The 19,316-nt window shown below is 40.5% G+C and overlaps 1 protein-coding gene across 1 annotated transcript in view; it reads right to left on the bottom strand.

The window, feature by feature from the left end:
• Positions 1-340: 340 nt before the first annotated feature.
• zgc:77784 (roundabout homolog 2) overlaps positions 341-19,316 on the bottom strand; it is a 62,217-nt gene continuing 43,241 nt past the window's right edge. The window contains exons 10-26 of the mRNA XM_028573612.1: positions 16,774-16,855; positions 16,376-16,538; positions 13,085-13,251; positions 12,631-12,752; positions 12,194-12,410; positions 11,499-11,617; positions 9,113-9,290; positions 7,595-7,813; positions 6,550-6,592; positions 6,303-6,439; positions 5,921-6,208; positions 5,497-5,632; positions 4,289-4,614; positions 3,951-4,067; positions 2,090-2,269; positions 1,661-1,782; positions 341-827 (exon numbers count right to left, since the gene is read on the bottom strand). Of these exons, the coding sequence (XP_028429413.1) occupies positions 816-827; positions 1,661-1,782; positions 2,090-2,269; positions 3,951-4,067; positions 4,289-4,614; positions 5,497-5,632; positions 5,921-6,208; positions 6,303-6,439; positions 6,550-6,592; positions 7,595-7,813; positions 9,113-9,290; positions 11,499-11,617; positions 12,194-12,410; positions 12,631-12,752; positions 13,085-13,251; positions 16,376-16,538; positions 16,774-16,855 (2,628 nt within the window). The 3' untranslated portion in view covers positions 341-815. The remainder of the gene's footprint in view (positions 828-1,660; positions 1,783-2,089; positions 2,270-3,950; positions 4,068-4,288; positions 4,615-5,496; positions 5,633-5,920; positions 6,209-6,302; positions 6,440-6,549; positions 6,593-7,594; positions 7,814-9,112; positions 9,291-11,498; positions 11,618-12,193; positions 12,411-12,630; positions 12,753-13,084; positions 13,252-16,375; positions 16,539-16,773; positions 16,856-19,316) is intronic.

Raw genomic sequence — 19,316 nt, 5'->3', positions numbered from 1 at the left:
TGATTAGCGCTGGTCAGGGGGTACTTGGCCTAAAGAAACAATTCAAAAGGGGTACATTATTGAAAAAAGTTTGAGAACCAAGTGCTGGTATACAGTATAGCATTTTTTTGTAATAAATGTTTTATTGGTCATTTTAAAAATCTTGACAACACTAACACACTGGTGATCTACAGGGATACCACAGTACACAGTCACACAGAAATAAGAGAGATAAAAACTGTAACACAGACAACACTAAACCATGTGTACACACACACACACACACACACACACACACACACACACACACACACACACACACACACACACACACACACACACACACACACACACACACACACACACACACACACACACTAGTTTTTCAGCATTTTCTGCCTCATGTCTTTTCCAGTCTTTCATCAAACACATAATATACATCATCATGGTTTCATGGTCAGGAGTAAACCTAAGATACATTCATTAATCTGTTGTACAATAATGTAATAGTTGCATGAATTTCCCACTGCCTGAAAATACTGTATTTTTTTAAACCCCAGATCCATTTTTAGTAATACATCTGATCACATCTTTATAAAATTGCAAAGATGTACAGTATATATACATGGAGAAAGGGTGAAGGAAACCACAAAAAAATGAAGATGAAATCATTCAAATTAAACAATATTTTGTGAAAAGGCAGATGGCTAGCCTTGATGCTTTCCCTTTTAGTCTTCAGTATTTCATAAGAGACCATGGCAACAGATTGATGGTTCGCAAAGACAGGAAATCGAGGAGGAAAAAGGAGGAAGGTATGTCATGTAATCGGCACCCGTCTACATGAGGTTCTGGAAACAAACACAAAGAGCAATGAGACGGAGAGTAACATGTACGTACAGAAACATAGAGAATATTAAACAGACCCTGACCAGTACCGAATTTTTATAGGCAAATATAGATATCAATATCTTTCTCTTTCCTTTTTCCTTAAATCATAAACACATGAGCAAACACTTTTAATAAGGATCCCTTAAATGTATACGTTTGTTCTTAAATTGATATGTTCTGACGGAGACATTTCACTGTTAAAATATACTTGTTAATGCTCTCTGGTGGACAAATGTTTTTATTTCTTGGCATAAATGGAAAGGTTGGTGGATCGATGAAAACAAAATTCAACATACAGTAGCGTTATCGAAACAGACTTGGCAAATAAATCACGAAGTACATGAAGCATTAAATGTCCACTGAAGCTTGGAACCTTGAAATCAATCTCATTACGGTTTCCACTCTTATTCTCAAAAGCCAGATTTTGGGTGGAGTACGGTATCAATAATGATTTATTTCATCTATCTATTAAAGCATACATGCTTTTTTTCTTAAGCCATCCTTATTCCTGTGCATACTTGACACACAAGAAAACTAGAGGAGAGCTTTAACAACACTCCAAGCAATCTTGCAATTTCCTATATTGTATAAGGAGATTCTTAGAGACTTTTGTCGAGTCATGATGTTACATGGCTCTTTCCCAAAACCCATGGGGAAACCTCTACCATGCACTGTCGCAAAGGATTCTGACAAGCAGCTCAAAATGCCCTCAGTTTACTGCTGAACAGACTGTGACCCACATTATAAAAACATAATGTTTGTTCAACAGTTCCTATTCTAAGTCCAGACATACCTCGTCTCTCCTTTGGCCAGTGGTGGAGGGTCGTGAAAGGACCCCTCCACCCAGGGAACCGTAGCCTGACATCTGGACCTGGGGCAGGACACTGGACTGTCCATATGGGATTACATTCTCATCTGTGGATGGCAAACAAATCACTCAAAGTTCCAGCTGTATTTATATAGGTTAAACCCTAAGTGATGGAGCAGACTGAAAATAGACCCCCTGCTACTAAAAGCAGAGCTACTACTATGGGATAATAAGTGTGCATACACGGGTGGCAGTTGGTTATTTCTAAGCTCAAAGGGATTTGTATGAAGCATCACAATATTAATACACATCTATTTGGGTTCCAGCTGTTGGAGCAGAAATTGTTCTTTTGTCATCTATTGTTGACAGATGCAGACTAATGCTACAGAGGCAAGTATTACATATTGTACTTACCCTGTGATAACCACTTTGTAGCTCCTTTCCTTTGGGTTGAGAAATGTTCTCCCCTCTTCTGAAGAGTAGGCGAGTCGCTGCCCTCTTTTCTTTCAGTGTCTGTTCGACTGCGGGTCAAAACATCAGCCAAGAGCTGCAGGGAGTCATCTGTAGGGGGAGGGGCTGGTGCAGGGGGAAGTCCTACATATGATTGATAAATGGTAATTAATAAACTGCAATCAGAAATACTGCTTTGAAGGAACGGTTTGACATTTTAGAATATACTTTCTTTTTTTTTTTTTTTGCTTTCTTGCCAAGAGTTAGCTGAGCAGATTGATGCCACTGTCATGCCTGTTCGTTAAATATAAATCTACAGCTAGCAGTCGCTTAGCTTAGCTTAGCATTAAGACTGGAAACGGGGAAACAGCTAGCCTGGCTCTGTCCAAAAGTGTACCAGGACCAGCTGACTGGTTAACATATTATGTCTTGTTTTGTTTAATCAGTACAAAAGACACAGAGTAATGTTTTATGGACCAAACTAATTCTGTGCAATGAACAGTTGCCAGGCAACCAGTAAAGGATGTTACTGGTCGTGGCCAAGACAAAGTTTGGCACATAACACCACGTAAAACTCTGGGCAAGAATGCAAATAAGAGCAATTCCCAAAATGTCAAACATTTCCTTTAATTGTCTTTAAAGGAACACGCCGACTTATTGTGAATTTAGCTTATTCACCGTAACCCCCAGAGTAAGACAAGTCGATACATACCCTTCTCATCTCCGTGCGTGCTGTAAGGCTGTTTGACGGCTCCAGCATTAGCTTACCAGCACAGATCCTGCAGGTAACTGGTTCCAACTAGCCTACTGCTCTGAATTGTGACAAAAGTGACAAAATAACGCCAACATGTTCCTATTTACATGTTGTGATTTGTAGAGTCACAGCGTATACAAAAAACAACGTAACATGAGACACAGCCATCTTCTAACAGTAAACAAACCGGGAACTATATTCTCAAACAGGCTTGCTGCGAGCATATCACTCCGCCCAAGTACTATATTCTTCCGCCTGAGAATATAGTTCCCGGTTTGTTTACAGTTAGAAGACGGCTGTGTCTCATGTTACATTGTTCTTTGTACACACTGTGACTCTATAAATCACAAAATGTAAAATGGAAAATGTTGGCGTTATTTTGTCACTTATTCGGAGCAGTAGGATTACTGGAACCATTCACCTGCATGTTCTGTGCTGGCCTGATGCCGCTGGAGCCGTCAGACAGCGTTACAGCACGCACGGAGATGAGAAGGGTATGTATCGACTTGCCTAAGTCTGGGGTTTACGGTGAATAAGTTCCTTAGCAATACCACGACTTGGTCAGAATTATTAGACCAAAAATAATGCAAGCTGAATTTGTTCTCATCTCAAGAAGTGTACAGCCCCAGCTCTGTGAGACTGTACTTAGGCAATGCTAACATGCTAATGTTTAGCGAGCATCATTTTTACCACGTTAATAACAATCATAGATTAGCGTACTGTGTTAGAATGCTAACAATTGCTTATTGCCATTTAAACACAAAGCACAGCTGAGGCTGATGGGAATGTCATTAGTTTTGGTATTTGGACTTAAACTGGACAAACTCTTTGACTTGATGGACTGGCTAGATAAAAAAGTTAAGGGACCACTAAAGTTATTACAATTCAGCCTGAGAGGGACATGACTGTGTGTACAAAATAGCATGGTATGAAAGTCATGCTACTAATTTGGTTTAAACTGTTTCTAAAAAAAAAAAAAAGAGTCTTATGAGTAGTAATTCCTCTCACTTGCTTTAAAAAATAAAAAAAAATAAAACAGAAGTTAGATGAGTTACAAACATTGTGTCATACCTGCTTGGTTGGGTAGCTCTCGTCTGAGTTGTCCATCCTTGGGTGTTTTCTTCTTACTCCTGGATCTGTTTGCCTGGGCTGCGGGGCCAGACTCGGCAGCTGGAGCAGGAGATTGTCCTGACAAGAAAGCACACTGATGTCATCCTCAGGAAACTTAGAGGAAACTAAAGAACACTGAGCTGCACTTTGAATAAATGCGACATGATTTTCACGTACAAATGCTTTCTGCTGGGTAACATCATCATAAACTAAATTATGGATGACACTGTGTGGTTGCGCGCTGACTCTCGGGAAGTCACTTCCAAAGATGTGAGGCTCGACACTGAATATGAACTGACCTTTTCCGAGGCTTTCCCCCTTGAAATCTTCTGCCCATTGGCTGGTGTGGTACACCCCCCCTGCAACCTGGGCCTTGGCGTTGGTAAACAGATCTGGGTTGGACTGGGAGACCTGGGAGCCTGAGTGGTTACGGGCCAAGAGGTCAAAGTGCTGTAGCCGTGGACTGTCACCGGGCTTATCTCGCTGGGAGGGAGACATCAGTGTTGCTGCGTAGGACAGTTCGTCTGGTTTGGAGGGCAGGCTCGAGAGTTCCTCCCTGGAAGTGTCCATCAGGTAGGTTCTGGCAGGCAGCGGAGGACACCAGTTGTCATCTTCCTCCTCAGAGCTAGAGGACGGACAGTGAGTAACTGCAGCATGAGTGTGTGTCTCAGAGGGAAAACGCTCAAAGTGAAACCTACTCTTATAAAATAAATGTAAAACAAGGTTAACAGTCATGCTAGCGGCTCTGTGAGGCTGTACAGTGGTGCTTTGAGCTAAATGCAAAGTCAGTGTTAATAAGTTTAGCGTATTAGCACGCTAACATTTTTTTTTTTTTTATTGGCACTAAACCCGAAAGTACAGCTGACAGATTTGTTTTTCAGGTATTTTTGTCATAAACCAAAGTATTGGACAAATTCAAATTTTGCACCTGTCAATGGCCGAAAATGAAAAGTTAAGGGATCACCCCTTAAATCAGTCTTAACGGGACTTGAGTCAACACAGAGTTAGAGAGAACCACCTCCGTGATTTGTTTTGTCACTTCAGTGCTGTCAGGGCTAATTTAATGATGGCCGTGTCATTGAAAATGGAAAGTACTAATCCAGGCTGTCAGATGGTGGCTAATGCCATTACAAAAGCCACGGCGCAGTAAGAACAGCCCTCGGATCCCACCCCGTTATGTCCGCAATCTATTCTGTCAGAACTAGTTAGAGGAGACGCTCCCCTCCGAAACCCCACAGCTCAATCTACTCACTGTCTGCAGTCGCAATTGTTTGTTAATTTGAAAACTCCCCAGACTCCAAACTTCACTAAAGTTTAGTTTGACAGCCTTGGCAGAGTTAGGGGGCAAGTTTGATATCCATCTGCCTTAACGCTCTTTGTCATGTAGGTGAAGTCAGAGGCCTTAATGCTATAAATAAACAGAATATAAGACGGAACAAAAAGCTTCTTAAAAGGAGGAAAAAAAGGGCCTTGATGTACAAGTTAAATAAGTCGAAATTAGTCTCACCTGTGTTGCTCCCCTTTGTCTGTCTTTGAGTGAGCTCTGTCTTTGTTGGCCGGAAGAGGAAGCGATAAAACATCCACCCAGGTGAGAGGAGCTGACCTGGACGAGGACCCAGCGGACCTCTGCTTTACCAGTTTGTCTATAAAGCCAAAACACAATATGTCACACAGTATTGTGTACAAGGTGTAACCACTGTGTTTTTATTATCTCCAGACTGACCCTGAGATTGAATCCGCTGGCGGTTTTAAAGTGTAAATATGCTCAAGTCAATACAGTCTTTTAAAGCATTTATTTATTTTTGCTCTGCTTATAAATGCCTTAAGGATGTTTCTCTTGGTTGACCAGCTTCTTTTTTATATTCAAGGTTCTCTTGGAACCAGCACTGGTTTTATTTACTTATAATGGATTATAGAGGCAGAAAACTCACCGTTGCTTTTCTTGGTATACTGGAGCTTGGCATATTCAGACCCAGACTGACCAGACTGGATGGTCCACTGGTCCAGGTCTAGCTCCAGACCCACAAGGCCACTGTTTGACAGTACCGGGTTGCTGCTGTACGGGTCCGGACCCTGTTTGTAGGACGTACTGGAGTAGGTGTCGTAGTACGCCAGCAGGTCGTCCTCAGCGGCTGTGTTGATGGTGCTGTAGATGGGACTGTCGTTGGACGCCGTGCTGCGTTTCTCGGACTGGTTCGGGTAGTTCATGATGCCGACTGCTGAACAGCAAAGGTTCATTAACAATGGGAATTATATATTCAGTATTCTAAAAAGTGTTATTGCACCAAACGTTCAAAGACAGAGAGCTCTTACTGTTATAATATCGGTCTGAGTCCAGTTTGCCGGAGCAGCAGTTGACAGAGTCTTTGCTGTTATGAATGACGTTCGGAGTCGGCCAGGAGTCGGACAGCCAGGGGTAGTTGCCCATATTTGATCCCAACAAGCCAGGCCTAAAAAAAAAAAAAAAAAAAAAAAAAAAAAAAAAAAGTGATATTATATCAATACTTTGTACATCAAGTACACAAATATTATCTGAATCAAATCATAATCTTCAGTTTACCCTCCATTGATGATTCCAGATCCTTCACTGTGAGCAAAGCCTACTGAAAGAACAAATATCACTCAGTTATTAATCTTGTTTTACAGCAGAGAAGACACAAAAGACTCACTGGAAATTAAATACATTTCAAACTGAATTGTGCTCTATTCTTAAAAAAAAAAAAAAAAGCACAAGTTGGAAGATTGCAGATTTTAATCAATATTTTATAAGCTGACCTACATAAACACATCTATATACATGAGGCCTGCGATACATAAAAAATACAAATGTTATTCGATGAATCAGTCTGTGGCATCTAAATGAACAAGATGATAAAAGATGCCATACTAAATGGAAAGAAAAAAAAAACATTTTAGTCATCAGCATGGCAATAATAGTTACTGTGAAATATTTATGGGAAAATCAAATTGCTGATATTTTTGCTCAAAGCTTTGGGCTGTCCATTGATTATTAATGAACATGGACAAATATCTCTCAAAGTCAGAAAACAACTGATGTGTTTATGTGCTAATGTGCCAAAGGGCATACAAATCTAAAATAAACTGCACACAGTGGTTACTGTTTGCATATGCTTCAGTGTGTCTTCATGAAAATTGCCCAGTGGGGATAAATACATTTTAATTAACCAAATATCCAGTGCAAGCGTGTGCAAACTAAAATTAAAAAGATTCATCACTGCTGGAGATATCCCCAGTTGTTTATTTAGAACTTAAAATCTGACAGCTCGCTGTACAACAACTGAAGCCTTTTTTGTCTGTAACTTCTCCTTTTCATGGACAAGAGATTTATAATGAATAAGATGTGACAGAGTGCATCTGAAAACCATCCTGAGTCATGTCATTGTAGCCTTTTCTGCTTTTTACAGTTCATTCTTTAATTATAAATCTTTATGCCATCAAAAATCTCAAGCTGCGGAATATTTCTACAAATGTCGAATTCCAGAAACTCAATATACAGATTTATTTTCCTGTTATTACATTGCCCTACCAACACCTGTCCTGACGCTAAAACTCAGTTAAGATAAGTCTGAGCTTTTTCCACGTACCTGCCGGTGTGTATGCGAAGGATGTGGTGTAGTGTCCCAGCTGCTTCCTCCTGCGGTGTCGACAGTAAAGCCAACCGCTGAAGCCCATCAGCACCAACCACGCAGCGACGCCCAGCCCTGCGATGAAGGCCGGCTGTCTCACCACGCTTGTGATCTGCTCTGATATGCTGAGGTTACCGCCTTTCTTCACAGGCGTTGACGTTTTGTCCGGGGGGAGAGCTGAAAGAAAAGTAGCAAAGTTAAAGACAAAGTGGAGAGCTCTTCTCTACTGATGCATTTGTATTGTTTTTAGATCATCCTGATCTGTTCAAAGGAAAAGTTTGACATATTAAGAAATATATTTATTCGCTTTCTTGCTGAGCGTGGTATTGATCTCATCTGATCAATACCACGCTCATGTCTGTTAGTTCAATATGAAGCTGCTGGTTAGAAACAGGGGGAAACAGCTAGCCTGACTGTAAAACAAAAATTACAAGTTATGTAGTGCTAGGCATGTGGCACATAGCCCTCAGTAAAATCACAACTTGTTGTTTTTTGTATAGGTTAAACAAATGGCCTACAATGTGTTAATTAGTGAGCTTTTGAGGTGTTGGAAGGCAGATTTTGTTCCCTTTGGACACAGAGCCACGCTAGCTGTTCCCAGCTGTTTTCAGCTGGGAACAGCTGTTTCCAGCTGTTTCTAGGCTATGTTCCCAGGATCCTATGTTCTTAATATAAACTAACATTGCAAGAGATTGGTAAGGGATATCTTCACAGTTCAAGAGAGAAGGGAGATGGACTTTTCAAATGCAGTTTGAATCGTAAAGATCTGTTCAGCCACTGTGGAGATGTCAATGTCTAAAGTCAAGAAAATGGGCTTTCCTGCAAATTTGAGGGCATAGGTCATCAGTACATCAGTAGGCTATAAGCCTTAGGTTGTTTATTTCAATATATTGACCTAGGAGAAAAAAACGCTGAGAACATAAAATCCTTTGAAAGGTTGTCTTAATGTGTCATATTAAAAAGACATTTACCTGGGAAACATAGGACCAAAGGAACACAAATATGTGCCTGCTTTATGCTAAGCTAAGCAGCTGCTGGTTGTGGTTTCACAATTGCCCTACAGACATGGAAATGGCATCAACCCTCTCATCTAACTCTGAGCAAGAGAGTGAATAAGCATGTTTCCCAAAATGTCAACTATTCCTTCAAAAAACTGCAGCAGAAGGTAAAGAGGAGAGGCTAAATGTCTCAGAAAACCGCTCACTCCCTCTGGTCTACAACTTGTCTGGGTAACTGGCTGTGTAGCTGACCAGACTTCAAATGGAGTTTTAATTAACATCTCAGCTTCACTGTGAATTTCTGACACTTTTTTCACAATCCGAGAATCAGTGTTGATGACTTATCGGTTGTAAAGTCACTCACACAGCAAATCAACATTCCACATACAGATTTCATTCGTGGTAAACTGAGCCTGCTGAAAGCACATCTTGCCATATTTATCTATCTGTAGTGGCTTTTACAGTAAGAGGGACTCACTGAGAAGCAGGCTGACGGGTGCGCTTTGAGCGCCCACACCCAGACTGGTGACAGCAGCCAACACCACGGTGTAGTGGACGTCAGGCACCAGGCCTGTCAGCAGGATGGACAGCACCGATCCATCCACTGTTCGGTTTATCTGGCTCTTCTGCTCCATGCTGCTGGCCAGACACCAGACCTGATCCACAGCAGACGTGAAGGGTTAATGTTTGAATCATAGAGACATTCATTTATCCTGCACATCCTGTGACAAGACGTGGCCTGTTATTATAATAAGACAGGCACTGAAGCTTTATCTGGCAGAACGCAGTGGAGAATGACTGCAAAGATACTGCAGAGATGAAAGAGAAAGGGATTTCAGTGCAATGACAGTTAAAAGCCAGATTTAAAATCCTGATGTTCCAAATGTATGTGCCTTTAGGCATTCACTTTATGTGTTGAATGTGTTACTCTCATGCATGTTCGATTTGATGTCTTTTAAAATCCTGCAGTGGAAGAAATATTCAGATTTCTTCAGTAAAAGTATAAACACTACAACACTACAGTGGCGAAAATGTTTTATAAGCTCATAAATAGCGACAGATGAGAAGTTCCCGGAGCTCAGAGTCATATTTTCAAATAACTGCTGTGAATAGTTGAGCATATTTTTGTTTCTTTACTTGATAAATAACTTCAAAAAATAATGAAGTGCTGACATTATTTTCTGATTAATCAAGTTGATAAACAACTAATTATATCAGATTTTTTTTAAATGTGTTTTGGCTACTATGGCCATGTGACTATTACAGGATGGGAAATGCTTAAACTGTATTTGTAAAAGTTGCAGCAATAAAACGAAGTCATCAAGTCAGCATCATCAGACAGCAGTATCTATCTGAAATTTGCTAACCTTAGCCACCGTAAGCTACCGGTCATACCAGACCAAGTAACCCTAAAGTCTATGATATTGAACAATAGTGCATTTTACCGCTCATGAATTCCACTTTTAATAAGTAAGTGAGGAATATGTTATTTCTTCTGTGTAGTCTTGATTTAAACATACATTTACAGCCAAAAGGTACTTTAAAGTTTCAAAATAAAAGTATCATGCAGAATGTTTGTAGCATTTTAATGTTGCAGTAGGTCAAGATGGAGCAAATTTGAACTACTTTTTACACAGTTGGCTAATTTTAACAGTGGATCATGCATACTACTAAAAAAAAATCTATCCTGTAACACCGTACTGCCAATTCAACATTTAATTTTTTTACATTCAACCCACGGGGAGGCTTACACAAAACATTGCGTGCAGGTTTCAGCAAATTAAATGTTTAAGGGGATTAAGTGTGATCTTTGCCTTCGGCTGATGAGCCGCCACACACAAAAAGGATCTGGTTTTTCATGATCAGACGTGTGGTTTTCTCACTAACTTTCTACATGTAGACGCAGATGGGAAGAATAAATCGAAACAATAGAACTGCATGTTCCTCCTTTTTTTTCTGCAATAGCAGCCTGATGATTAGTAATCAGTGTCGTGCTCATACTAAGAGACAGACAGTCAGAACTCAGTGTTTTTCTTCACGGAGCAAACAGATGACAGGGACGGTCAGTGTTCAATCTGATGACAAAATTGAGGCACTTTCAGCGACAGCAGCGCAAGCACTGGCAGAAGATTAGAGGCATGAGTAATTACTAATTGTTAATTAAAAATGAGTGTTTTTCTGTGTCTAAACAACACTGAGTGTGTAAAAAAATATGAATTAAAAGAACAACTTGTTCCTTCGTATTTGTAAACGCAGTCTACAGCGTCCCTTCTCTCGCTTTGCCAGACCTTCCTCCACAGCGCTGCGAAGGAAGGTCTGGCTAGTAAACACAGCATTCCAGAATGGGAGAAAAACGTGCTCTGGTTTATTGGCATTTCTTTAGACCAATCACAATCGTCTTTGGCGGCACTAAGAACCACGGCAACAGCAACAGTGCTGCTGCAAATTAGCCTCGGGAAATAACTTGTTTTGGTGGAACATGTGTACGTTCAAAGGTTGTTTTAGTCGTGCAACAGAAAACTCAGATTGGACAGATAGTCTAGATAGCTGTCTGGATTTACCCTGCAGAGATCTGAGGAGCAGTTAACCATAGTCCTCAGAAATTTTAAGAGTTTTTAAAATTCCAACACAAAGAAAATGGAAGGTAACGGACATCCGGCGGAATTTCCGGCGGCAACGGAGCAATCCCGGAAGCGGAACGTCGTTGGATATAGACTAACGATTGACTGACTTAAAAGAAGAAATAAACATCAGAGAACAAGACGTCTCAGGAGTCGGGTCTAGTCATATACTGATAGATGTAGTCAAGGAAAAACTCATTAACAGGGAAAAAATGGAGGTAAATGTCAGGAAGAAGGTCTCACCTTGTACTCTCGAATGATGCCACTCTGAGTATTATGAGTCGGAGGCTCCCAGGACACACTGATACTGGAGCTGTTGGTGAGCTGAACCACTGATACAGCCTGTGGGGGTGCACTTAAAACTGCAGACACCGATAAGAAGAAGGAAATTACATTTCTATTATTATTAACTGATATCAGTGTTATGGTAGCGATTGATTATACAGGTCTGTGATTTCTTGATAATTTCCCAGTAATGTCCAAGAGGTCCCCCCCACCCACCCACCCCCCCATCAAAAAAAAAAAAAGAACTGTGTAATGTGGTGCTATTATTTGGGGGAAATAGGAATTTCCTTGAAAGAAAGGCTCTGTTTATTTATTTATTGGAAACGTTATTCTCCATATCTGGCACATGTGTGCGTGTTCAGCAGACCTGCTGTGCACAGATTTGTTTCCATTTACACTTGCAAATGAACAAATTTAAAGTGTAGCAACTGAACACTATCTCTGTATTACTTCCCAAATTGCATAGTTATTTCAAGGAAACCTTTTAGAAAGGAATAAGAACTTAACATATGGACCATCAGGTTAAGTGTTACCAACTTTGATGTATTCCTTTAAGGGACAATAATATCAACTGCTAATCTAATCATTCCTGAGCTTCACTTGATAATTACAGTTCTATGCTATTGACAAAGTTATTGATACGCATTTCTTACCCTCCTCAGGCGTACGCAGCAGGACCATGAGGCTGTCATGTCCCTGTAACTCATTGAAGTAAGGGCGAATCTTGACCTCGTACTCCGTACTGCTATACAGATCTACCAAGATGATGCTGTGGTCAGACGTGGCCTCCACATCCTGGACCAACCAGGAGCTGCCGATAGTCCGGTAAAATATACGATAACCCTGAACGTACCGGGATTGAAAGGCGACCTGAGAAAAGTTGGCAAGAAGAAGAAGAAGAAACGGAGTTCCATATTTACATCAGTAATGACAAGCAGAACCAGCTGTGTCTGTACTTCAAGCTAATCTGTTTGTGTCACGTAATGTTTGGGGGTTTTGAAGTTAATTCTTGGAGAATAGCGTGTCCTCCGCACGCTGCAAGCCGACATTGAGTAAGTAGACTTTTTGATGAGCCGAGTATTCAACTCACAGTCCAAGAAATCCTGGCGCTGGTAGGAGACAGAACCACAGGCTTCTGCAGGTAGACGGACACCTCTCCTAACTCCCTCTGCACCTGTCTGTGGTCCACACCTTGTTCTGTAGGACTTCCATCTGACACAACAAAGAAACCCAGTCAGTCCAAGCCACAAAAACAGCCGGATAGCAATTATTCAGCAAAAAAAAAAAAAAAAAAAAAGCTTTTTGATGAAATTCAGCAGCGCTCAAGGTAAAAGAGAATCACACTAGGAAAGCAAATTAGTTTTGAGACTGCACATGAAAAGCAAAGTTTTTTTTTTTTTTTAAACCTCATTATCTTGGTGCCAGCCTCAGTATCTCTAATGTCTTTCTTCAAAACTATAAACTAAAATAAAGATTGTAAAGTAGGACTTATATTACGCAAGAATATAATCAGAAAAAGATGAGTTTTTCTTTATATAACTCACCCTGCGTCCTGACAGGCTCGGAGATGGGGCTGGGGTCACTGAGGCCGTAAGAGTTGACTGCTCGGACGATGAAGAGGTAAACAGTGTTGGGGAAGAGTCCGACCACTGTGTGCCTCTCATGCTTCACGTGGTCCGCCACCGTTTGCCAGGTGCTGCCCACTGATTGGCTGAAGGGAAAGAAACAAGACAATGAAAACATTTCTTAAAATCTCTCTGCTATGTGATAATGGTTTAACTATACCAAGATTGTCAGATTAAAAGACTGCTTTTGATATTTATTTCATTATTTAGGGATTTAAGGGAATGTAAGATGATAGCGTCACACTTGAGGTCAAGATCTTTATCAGGAGGATCTTAAAACATACCGTTTCAACAGGCAAACTTTTTTTTTTTTCTTGTGCTGCTATCTTGAGAGCACGGCTTCATTATCAAGTTGAGATAACAATATAATGGGTTTGATTGCTGAAAGCCTGACAGCAGACAGACTGATGAAATTGGAACAGACAATAACAGAAGAGAGATCTAAATTTGACATATTGGGTAAATCACACGTTTATTAAGTTTTGAAAACGTGTGTTGCTATCTTTGGGATTATGAGAAAACAAAGTGTGATATCTCAAGGTAATGACATAAATAAATTGGGATTACGACTGCAAGTAAAAAAATGACGGTCACTCCTAGATCTAGATCATCAGTCCGTTATGTTTTCAATTAACTGATTCATTGTTTGGGTCAGAAAAGGCCCATTGCAGTTTCCCCGAGCACAAGGTGACAGTCAAAGTCCATATTAATATTTTCATGTCAGTTAAAATGACATAAAACACATTTCAGAACATGTTGTCTTGACAGATGACTTAAATAGTTAATAGATTACTAAAATTGCAGGTAATTACTTTAATATCAATTTACTTTCAATTAACCGCTTATTGTTTCAGCATTGGTTGGTGTCCTAAAGCAATAGTTTGACATATTGGGAAATACACTTAATTCACTTATTCGCTTTCTTGCTGAGAGTTGGAGAAGATCGATACCACTCTCATATCCATCTATCAGGACCTCTAACGGGCAGATATTAGAAGGTTATCGATCTTCTCGTCGAACTCTCTGCAAGAAAGCAAACAAAACATTTTTAATACAGGACAGTGTGAGAAAATGCAAAGCAATCCAAACACAATCATCTGTTAACAGCCATTATTGGATGAATAAAAACTTGAATCTTGAATAAATCAGCCGCGTCTTGGATCCATGAGATTGTATTAATTTACAACCACATGGCAGGTCTCAGCTTGCGGACAGCTCCAATGACAAGTTTTTTTCCTTGTTATTGCAGCCGGTTGTAACGTCAGTTTCTGACCGAGGATATGACAGCCTGATGCTGTGCAGGGACGAGTGACTATCAGACAGCGTGAGCACGATTGAACATTTTCTTCAACTCCTTGGAGAGGAAAATAGCGAGGTAATTACAACGAGCAGGCCACAGCGTTTCCCTATCATCAATGTTTCCGTTCACGCCAAATGTTCTCCAGAGTAACAGTTTTTTCCATTTCAATACAATTTTCCAGCTTTTTTAAAAAGCTGCATCTGTAAATGGGTTTGGAGTGGCTGCTTTTACATACATCCTCCTTCCAATATTTCTTCTCTTTTAAATTAAAAATAGAAATGAAAGTGTTGTTATGTAACTGTATACAAGCAGTAGATACTATAACAGAAACATATTGGTTTGCACTTCCTTACTTTGTTCCTGCTGAAGTCTGAAATCAAACATTTCCAAACAATTTGTTGGTGGTGGAGCGTGCAACTGGGAGTGGATCTTCCTCATCAGCTCTGCGTGCAAGTCTACCACAATGAGCTGTCTTTCCACACACATACCAACTGGACTTTTGTGTGTGTTTGTGTCTGGACACTTGGCCTGTACCCTCTCTCCTGCTTCTGTAATGAGTGAACTCTCCAACTGGGCTAGCATCCCCCCCCTTTCTTCGCCCCAGGACAGGACAGAGCTGCCGAGCTGACCACAGCAGTAATTGTCTCTTCTTTCACTCACTGTCTGTCTCGCTAAAGCCTCTAGTTTGTTGTTAGAACTGCCATGGCTCTCCTCGGGATTGCCACGGCTAAATACGGATGCGATGAGTGTCACGGTTTCACTTCAGGACGTCACTTAATAGAACTGTCTCTCCCTCAGGCAGAGATGAGTCATTCCCCAACTCTAATAACTCTAAATGAAGAAGACCTCATTATGTGTGAATAGTCAGAATACTGACAAAATAAAAAAAAGAGTGTGGATACGGTTGAAAAAGCTACAGATACTAGCTCTGTTTGGACGGAGTCAACAGACGAGATAGAACATGTTCATTTGCAACGTGGCATCATGACTTTGCGTAAACATACACGCCACTTTCCTAAAGCCAAATGGCGTGTTATCTGTACGCATTTTGAGCTATCTACGTGTATGTCTAAGCTGTATACAGCGAATGTAAACATACACACCACGTGGCGTCGCCACCCAGGTTGGGTTTTAGGAAAAGAACATTGGGAAAGGCTTTAGTAACACACAAAAAACCCCAGCAAAAACACGACGGTGACCAACGTCACACGCTTAGGAAGGCTTAAAAAAAAACCACTGTTGACAAACGCCACACGCGGGACACGATCCTGGCTCTCCTGGGTGAAAGTCTTGTGTTTTACCCATCCGCAGACTTACGTCCTTTCATACTACTTGCTACGGCGATAATTCACACGTAATGTAGGTCAATGGAGGCCAAACGGCGTTGATAAACACACTAAAAAACGATTATGTGTCTTGATAACATGCCAAAATGGCATACGAATTGGCGTGTCATACATAGGCCACTTTATGAGATCAGTCTGTCCATTTGGGAGTTTTAAAGGTGCTGGTTGGTGGATTTTTTTTTTATGCAGGGTTGACAGGCTAACTGTTTCCCCCTTTTTCCAGTCTTCCTGCTTAGCTAAGCTAACAAGCTGCAATAGTTTCATATTGAACATAGTATATGAAAGTTATCTGTATGCATTTTGAGCTATCTACGTGTATGTCCACGCTGTATACAGTGAATGTAAACATCAAAGTATTCCTTTAACCAGACTACAATCATGAAAACATCTTTTTTTTTTATGCTTTTAATGATATATTTTAATAGATAAGGGTTTTCAGATTACAATACAATGCCTGATCTGACTTTGCAAACTCAAAATGTTTTTTTAAAGACTGTTCAATGTAAATTGTACAATGTACAAAAAAACATTAAGGTGTTCCTGTATCAGTGTGTCATTGTGTACCTGAAGGCCTCGATGATGTAGGAGGTGACGGCGGCCCCGCCTTCATGAGGGTTGGACTGCCACGTGAGGGTGACAGTGTTTTTGGTCACCTCCGTCACTACAGGCTTCTGCGGAGGCCCAGGAAGCTGGATAAACTCTCTGGATACAGAAGAAACTCCATCCTCTGTTACACAAACCACAGCACAAACAGCACTGTTATACCACAACAACAGATTGATTCTCATCAACATTTTGGCTGAAACTGGAGAGGATTTTGTCCTGTTATGGCTACAGACTGTGCTCTTATGAAAAACACTGGCAGAGCGTGTAGTTTTCTTGAGCATGGAGGTGTAGTGTGAGAGTGACAGAGTGTAAAGTGTATCAGAGAGACAGAGTGTGGAGAGTTTTGGTGGGAGTACCTCTGACAGTCAGCATCCCACTCCAGCTCGTCTCCCCTGTGGCGCTGGATACCACGCACGTGTACATCCCCGAGTCTGCATCCTGTTGAACAGCAGTTAACATTTGAACAAAAGGAGAGAGAACAAATTCTGTCAGCAGTTGTTCATTTTTGAAGGATGGTTTGGATCTATTTAGATGACTGCAAAAAAAATTTAGATCAAGAACGCCAAAGTCATCATAGTCATCCTATTCTCAATCTGTCTGGCAGTAGAAGAACTCTACATTTACTCTAAGTATTGTGCTTACGGTACATACAATTTGAAGCACTTCCATAATATGCTAGTTTGTACTTCGACATTTCAAAAGAAATACTGCATGTTTTACCTACATGTACATGTACTAGTTTCTGTACTTTACAGATTTATTTTAAAGTATAATGTAGCCACAACATTACATGTAACATGCTGTTCACATGTTAATGCATCCCAATAAAACATAACTGTGATGCCCCTGTGGTGTCATTTTGGAATGGTTTTTGCTGTTGACATTGTGGAGGTGTGCTTCTAACCTCTCATTTTCAACCTCATTTTACCAGGGTGTGCTGAGATTACTTAAACTGCAGTATCCTCTGGCTCTCCCTCTTTCTGCTCTGGCTATCTCCACAGCCACACCGTGGTTTGGTTATGTTGTCCTAGGTTTGCCTTTTGCGATGCTTACACTTCACAACACCAACACACACTCACCTCTTTCACTCATGCACACCCTACGCCACTGACTCCACTGATCTCCACATCCCATTCTGTATATGGTTAATTTGGTTTTAATGTGGTCTAATTTGATTTAACCTGATTAAATAAAGTTAAATAAATAAATAAACCTGATTAAATAAAGTTGTCATTCAACATGGTGTCACCTCCCTGTTTGTTGTGACCACCTGAGCCAGGTCATGACAATGAAAATATAAGTTTTAAATTAACGTAAATGTAAGTAAACTAACGCTTTATACAAGTCCATAAATTCCATATCATTTTATTCTAACTTCCAATCCAAGACGTTTTCATCACGGAATCATGTAATTATCGAGAAACTAAGAATGCCCGAAAAGAGATGCCCTGTTTGAACCCAAATAGTTATTCTTTCATAATTCAGTTATTATTGGAAACAGTTCCTTACTTACACATCCATCAGTTACGGAGCAACATTAGCATTCATTTGGAGTCGTGTTGCTGGCCAATATTCACTCTCCTTTTAGCTCCGTTTTGGGCCTCCACCAACTCCTGAGGGAAATATCTGTGCTTTTTCACTGAAAACAGCTGTCTGATGCAGCTGAGAGCAGTGAGAGTCAAACCCAGCACATTTAAAGTGATGAAACCTAAACCATAAGCTGGCAGACACTAAAAAGCTCTGTCGAGCTGAAGGTGACTGCAGAGTCGGGTCATAATTCGGCTTTATATAAAAGATATGAATACTTTTTTGACCACTGCTGTCTGGTTTTCCATCATTCTTAAATTCAAATGTAATCCACGCTTGCCTAAACTCACTCAGTGGTGGTGGAATGTAACTCAGTACAATTACTCAAGTACTGTACTTAAGTACAAATTTGAGGTACTTTTACCTTACTTAAGTATTTTTCTTTTCATACTACTTTCTATTAATCCACTACATTTTAGAGAGAAATATTGTACTTTTTAACTCCACTGCATTAATCGGACAGCTTTCCTTACTAGTTAATTTACAAATTAAGATTTCTTTGCACGCACAAACGCAGTCTATAAAATACGATGTTTTATTATAAATTAAACTACTAACAAAATACAGGCCTACAATTCCAGCTGAAATGATTAACCACATAACTGTTTTTCTAATTTCCAGTTTCTAAAATGTGAGGATTTTTATTACTTTAAAGGGCCCATGGCATGAAAATTTCACTTTGAGGTTTTTTTAACATTAATATGCATTGCCCCAGCCTGCCTATGGTCCACCAGTGGCTAGAAATGGCGATAGGTGTAAACCGAGCCCTGAATATCCTGCTCTGCTTTTGAGAAAATGAAAGCTCAGATGGGCCGATCTGGAACCTTCTCCTTATGAGGTCATAAGGAGCAAGGTTACCTCCCCTTTCTGCGCTTTGCCCGCCCAGAGAATTTGACCCACCCATGAGAGAGAGACATCATGGCTTTCAAACAAAGTGGCAGTTGGTCAAGGCCACACCCCACCCCTCCACCTTGTCCCCCCCTCTCTTCCTTAATAGCTACAGACACAGAAATGGCACATACTAAGAAAAGCTTATTGTGGGACTGGCTCTAGTGGCTGTAATTCTGCACCAAGGCTGAATTTCGGGAAAGAGACTTCAGATACAGTATAAGGGGACCACTAAGGCCTATATAAAAGCATCCGAAGATCACCATGTCATGGGACCTTTGAGTACATTTTTCTAATGATACGTACATACTTTTACTTATGTAACATTTTCAATGCAGGACTTTTACTTGTAACAGAGTATTTTTACAGTGTGGTATTAGCACTTTTACATAAGTGAAGGATCTGAATACTTCTTCCAACACTG

The sequence above is a fragment of the Perca flavescens genome, chromosome 3 (assembly GCF_004354835.1).
Source record: "Perca flavescens isolate YP-PL-M2 chromosome 3, PFLA_1.0, whole genome shotgun sequence".
Lineage (NCBI taxonomy): Eukaryota > Metazoa > Chordata > Actinopteri > Perciformes > Percidae > Perca > Perca flavescens.
Note: the sequence above shows the minus strand (reverse complement) of the source record. Positions and strands in the feature narration are given on the sequence as shown.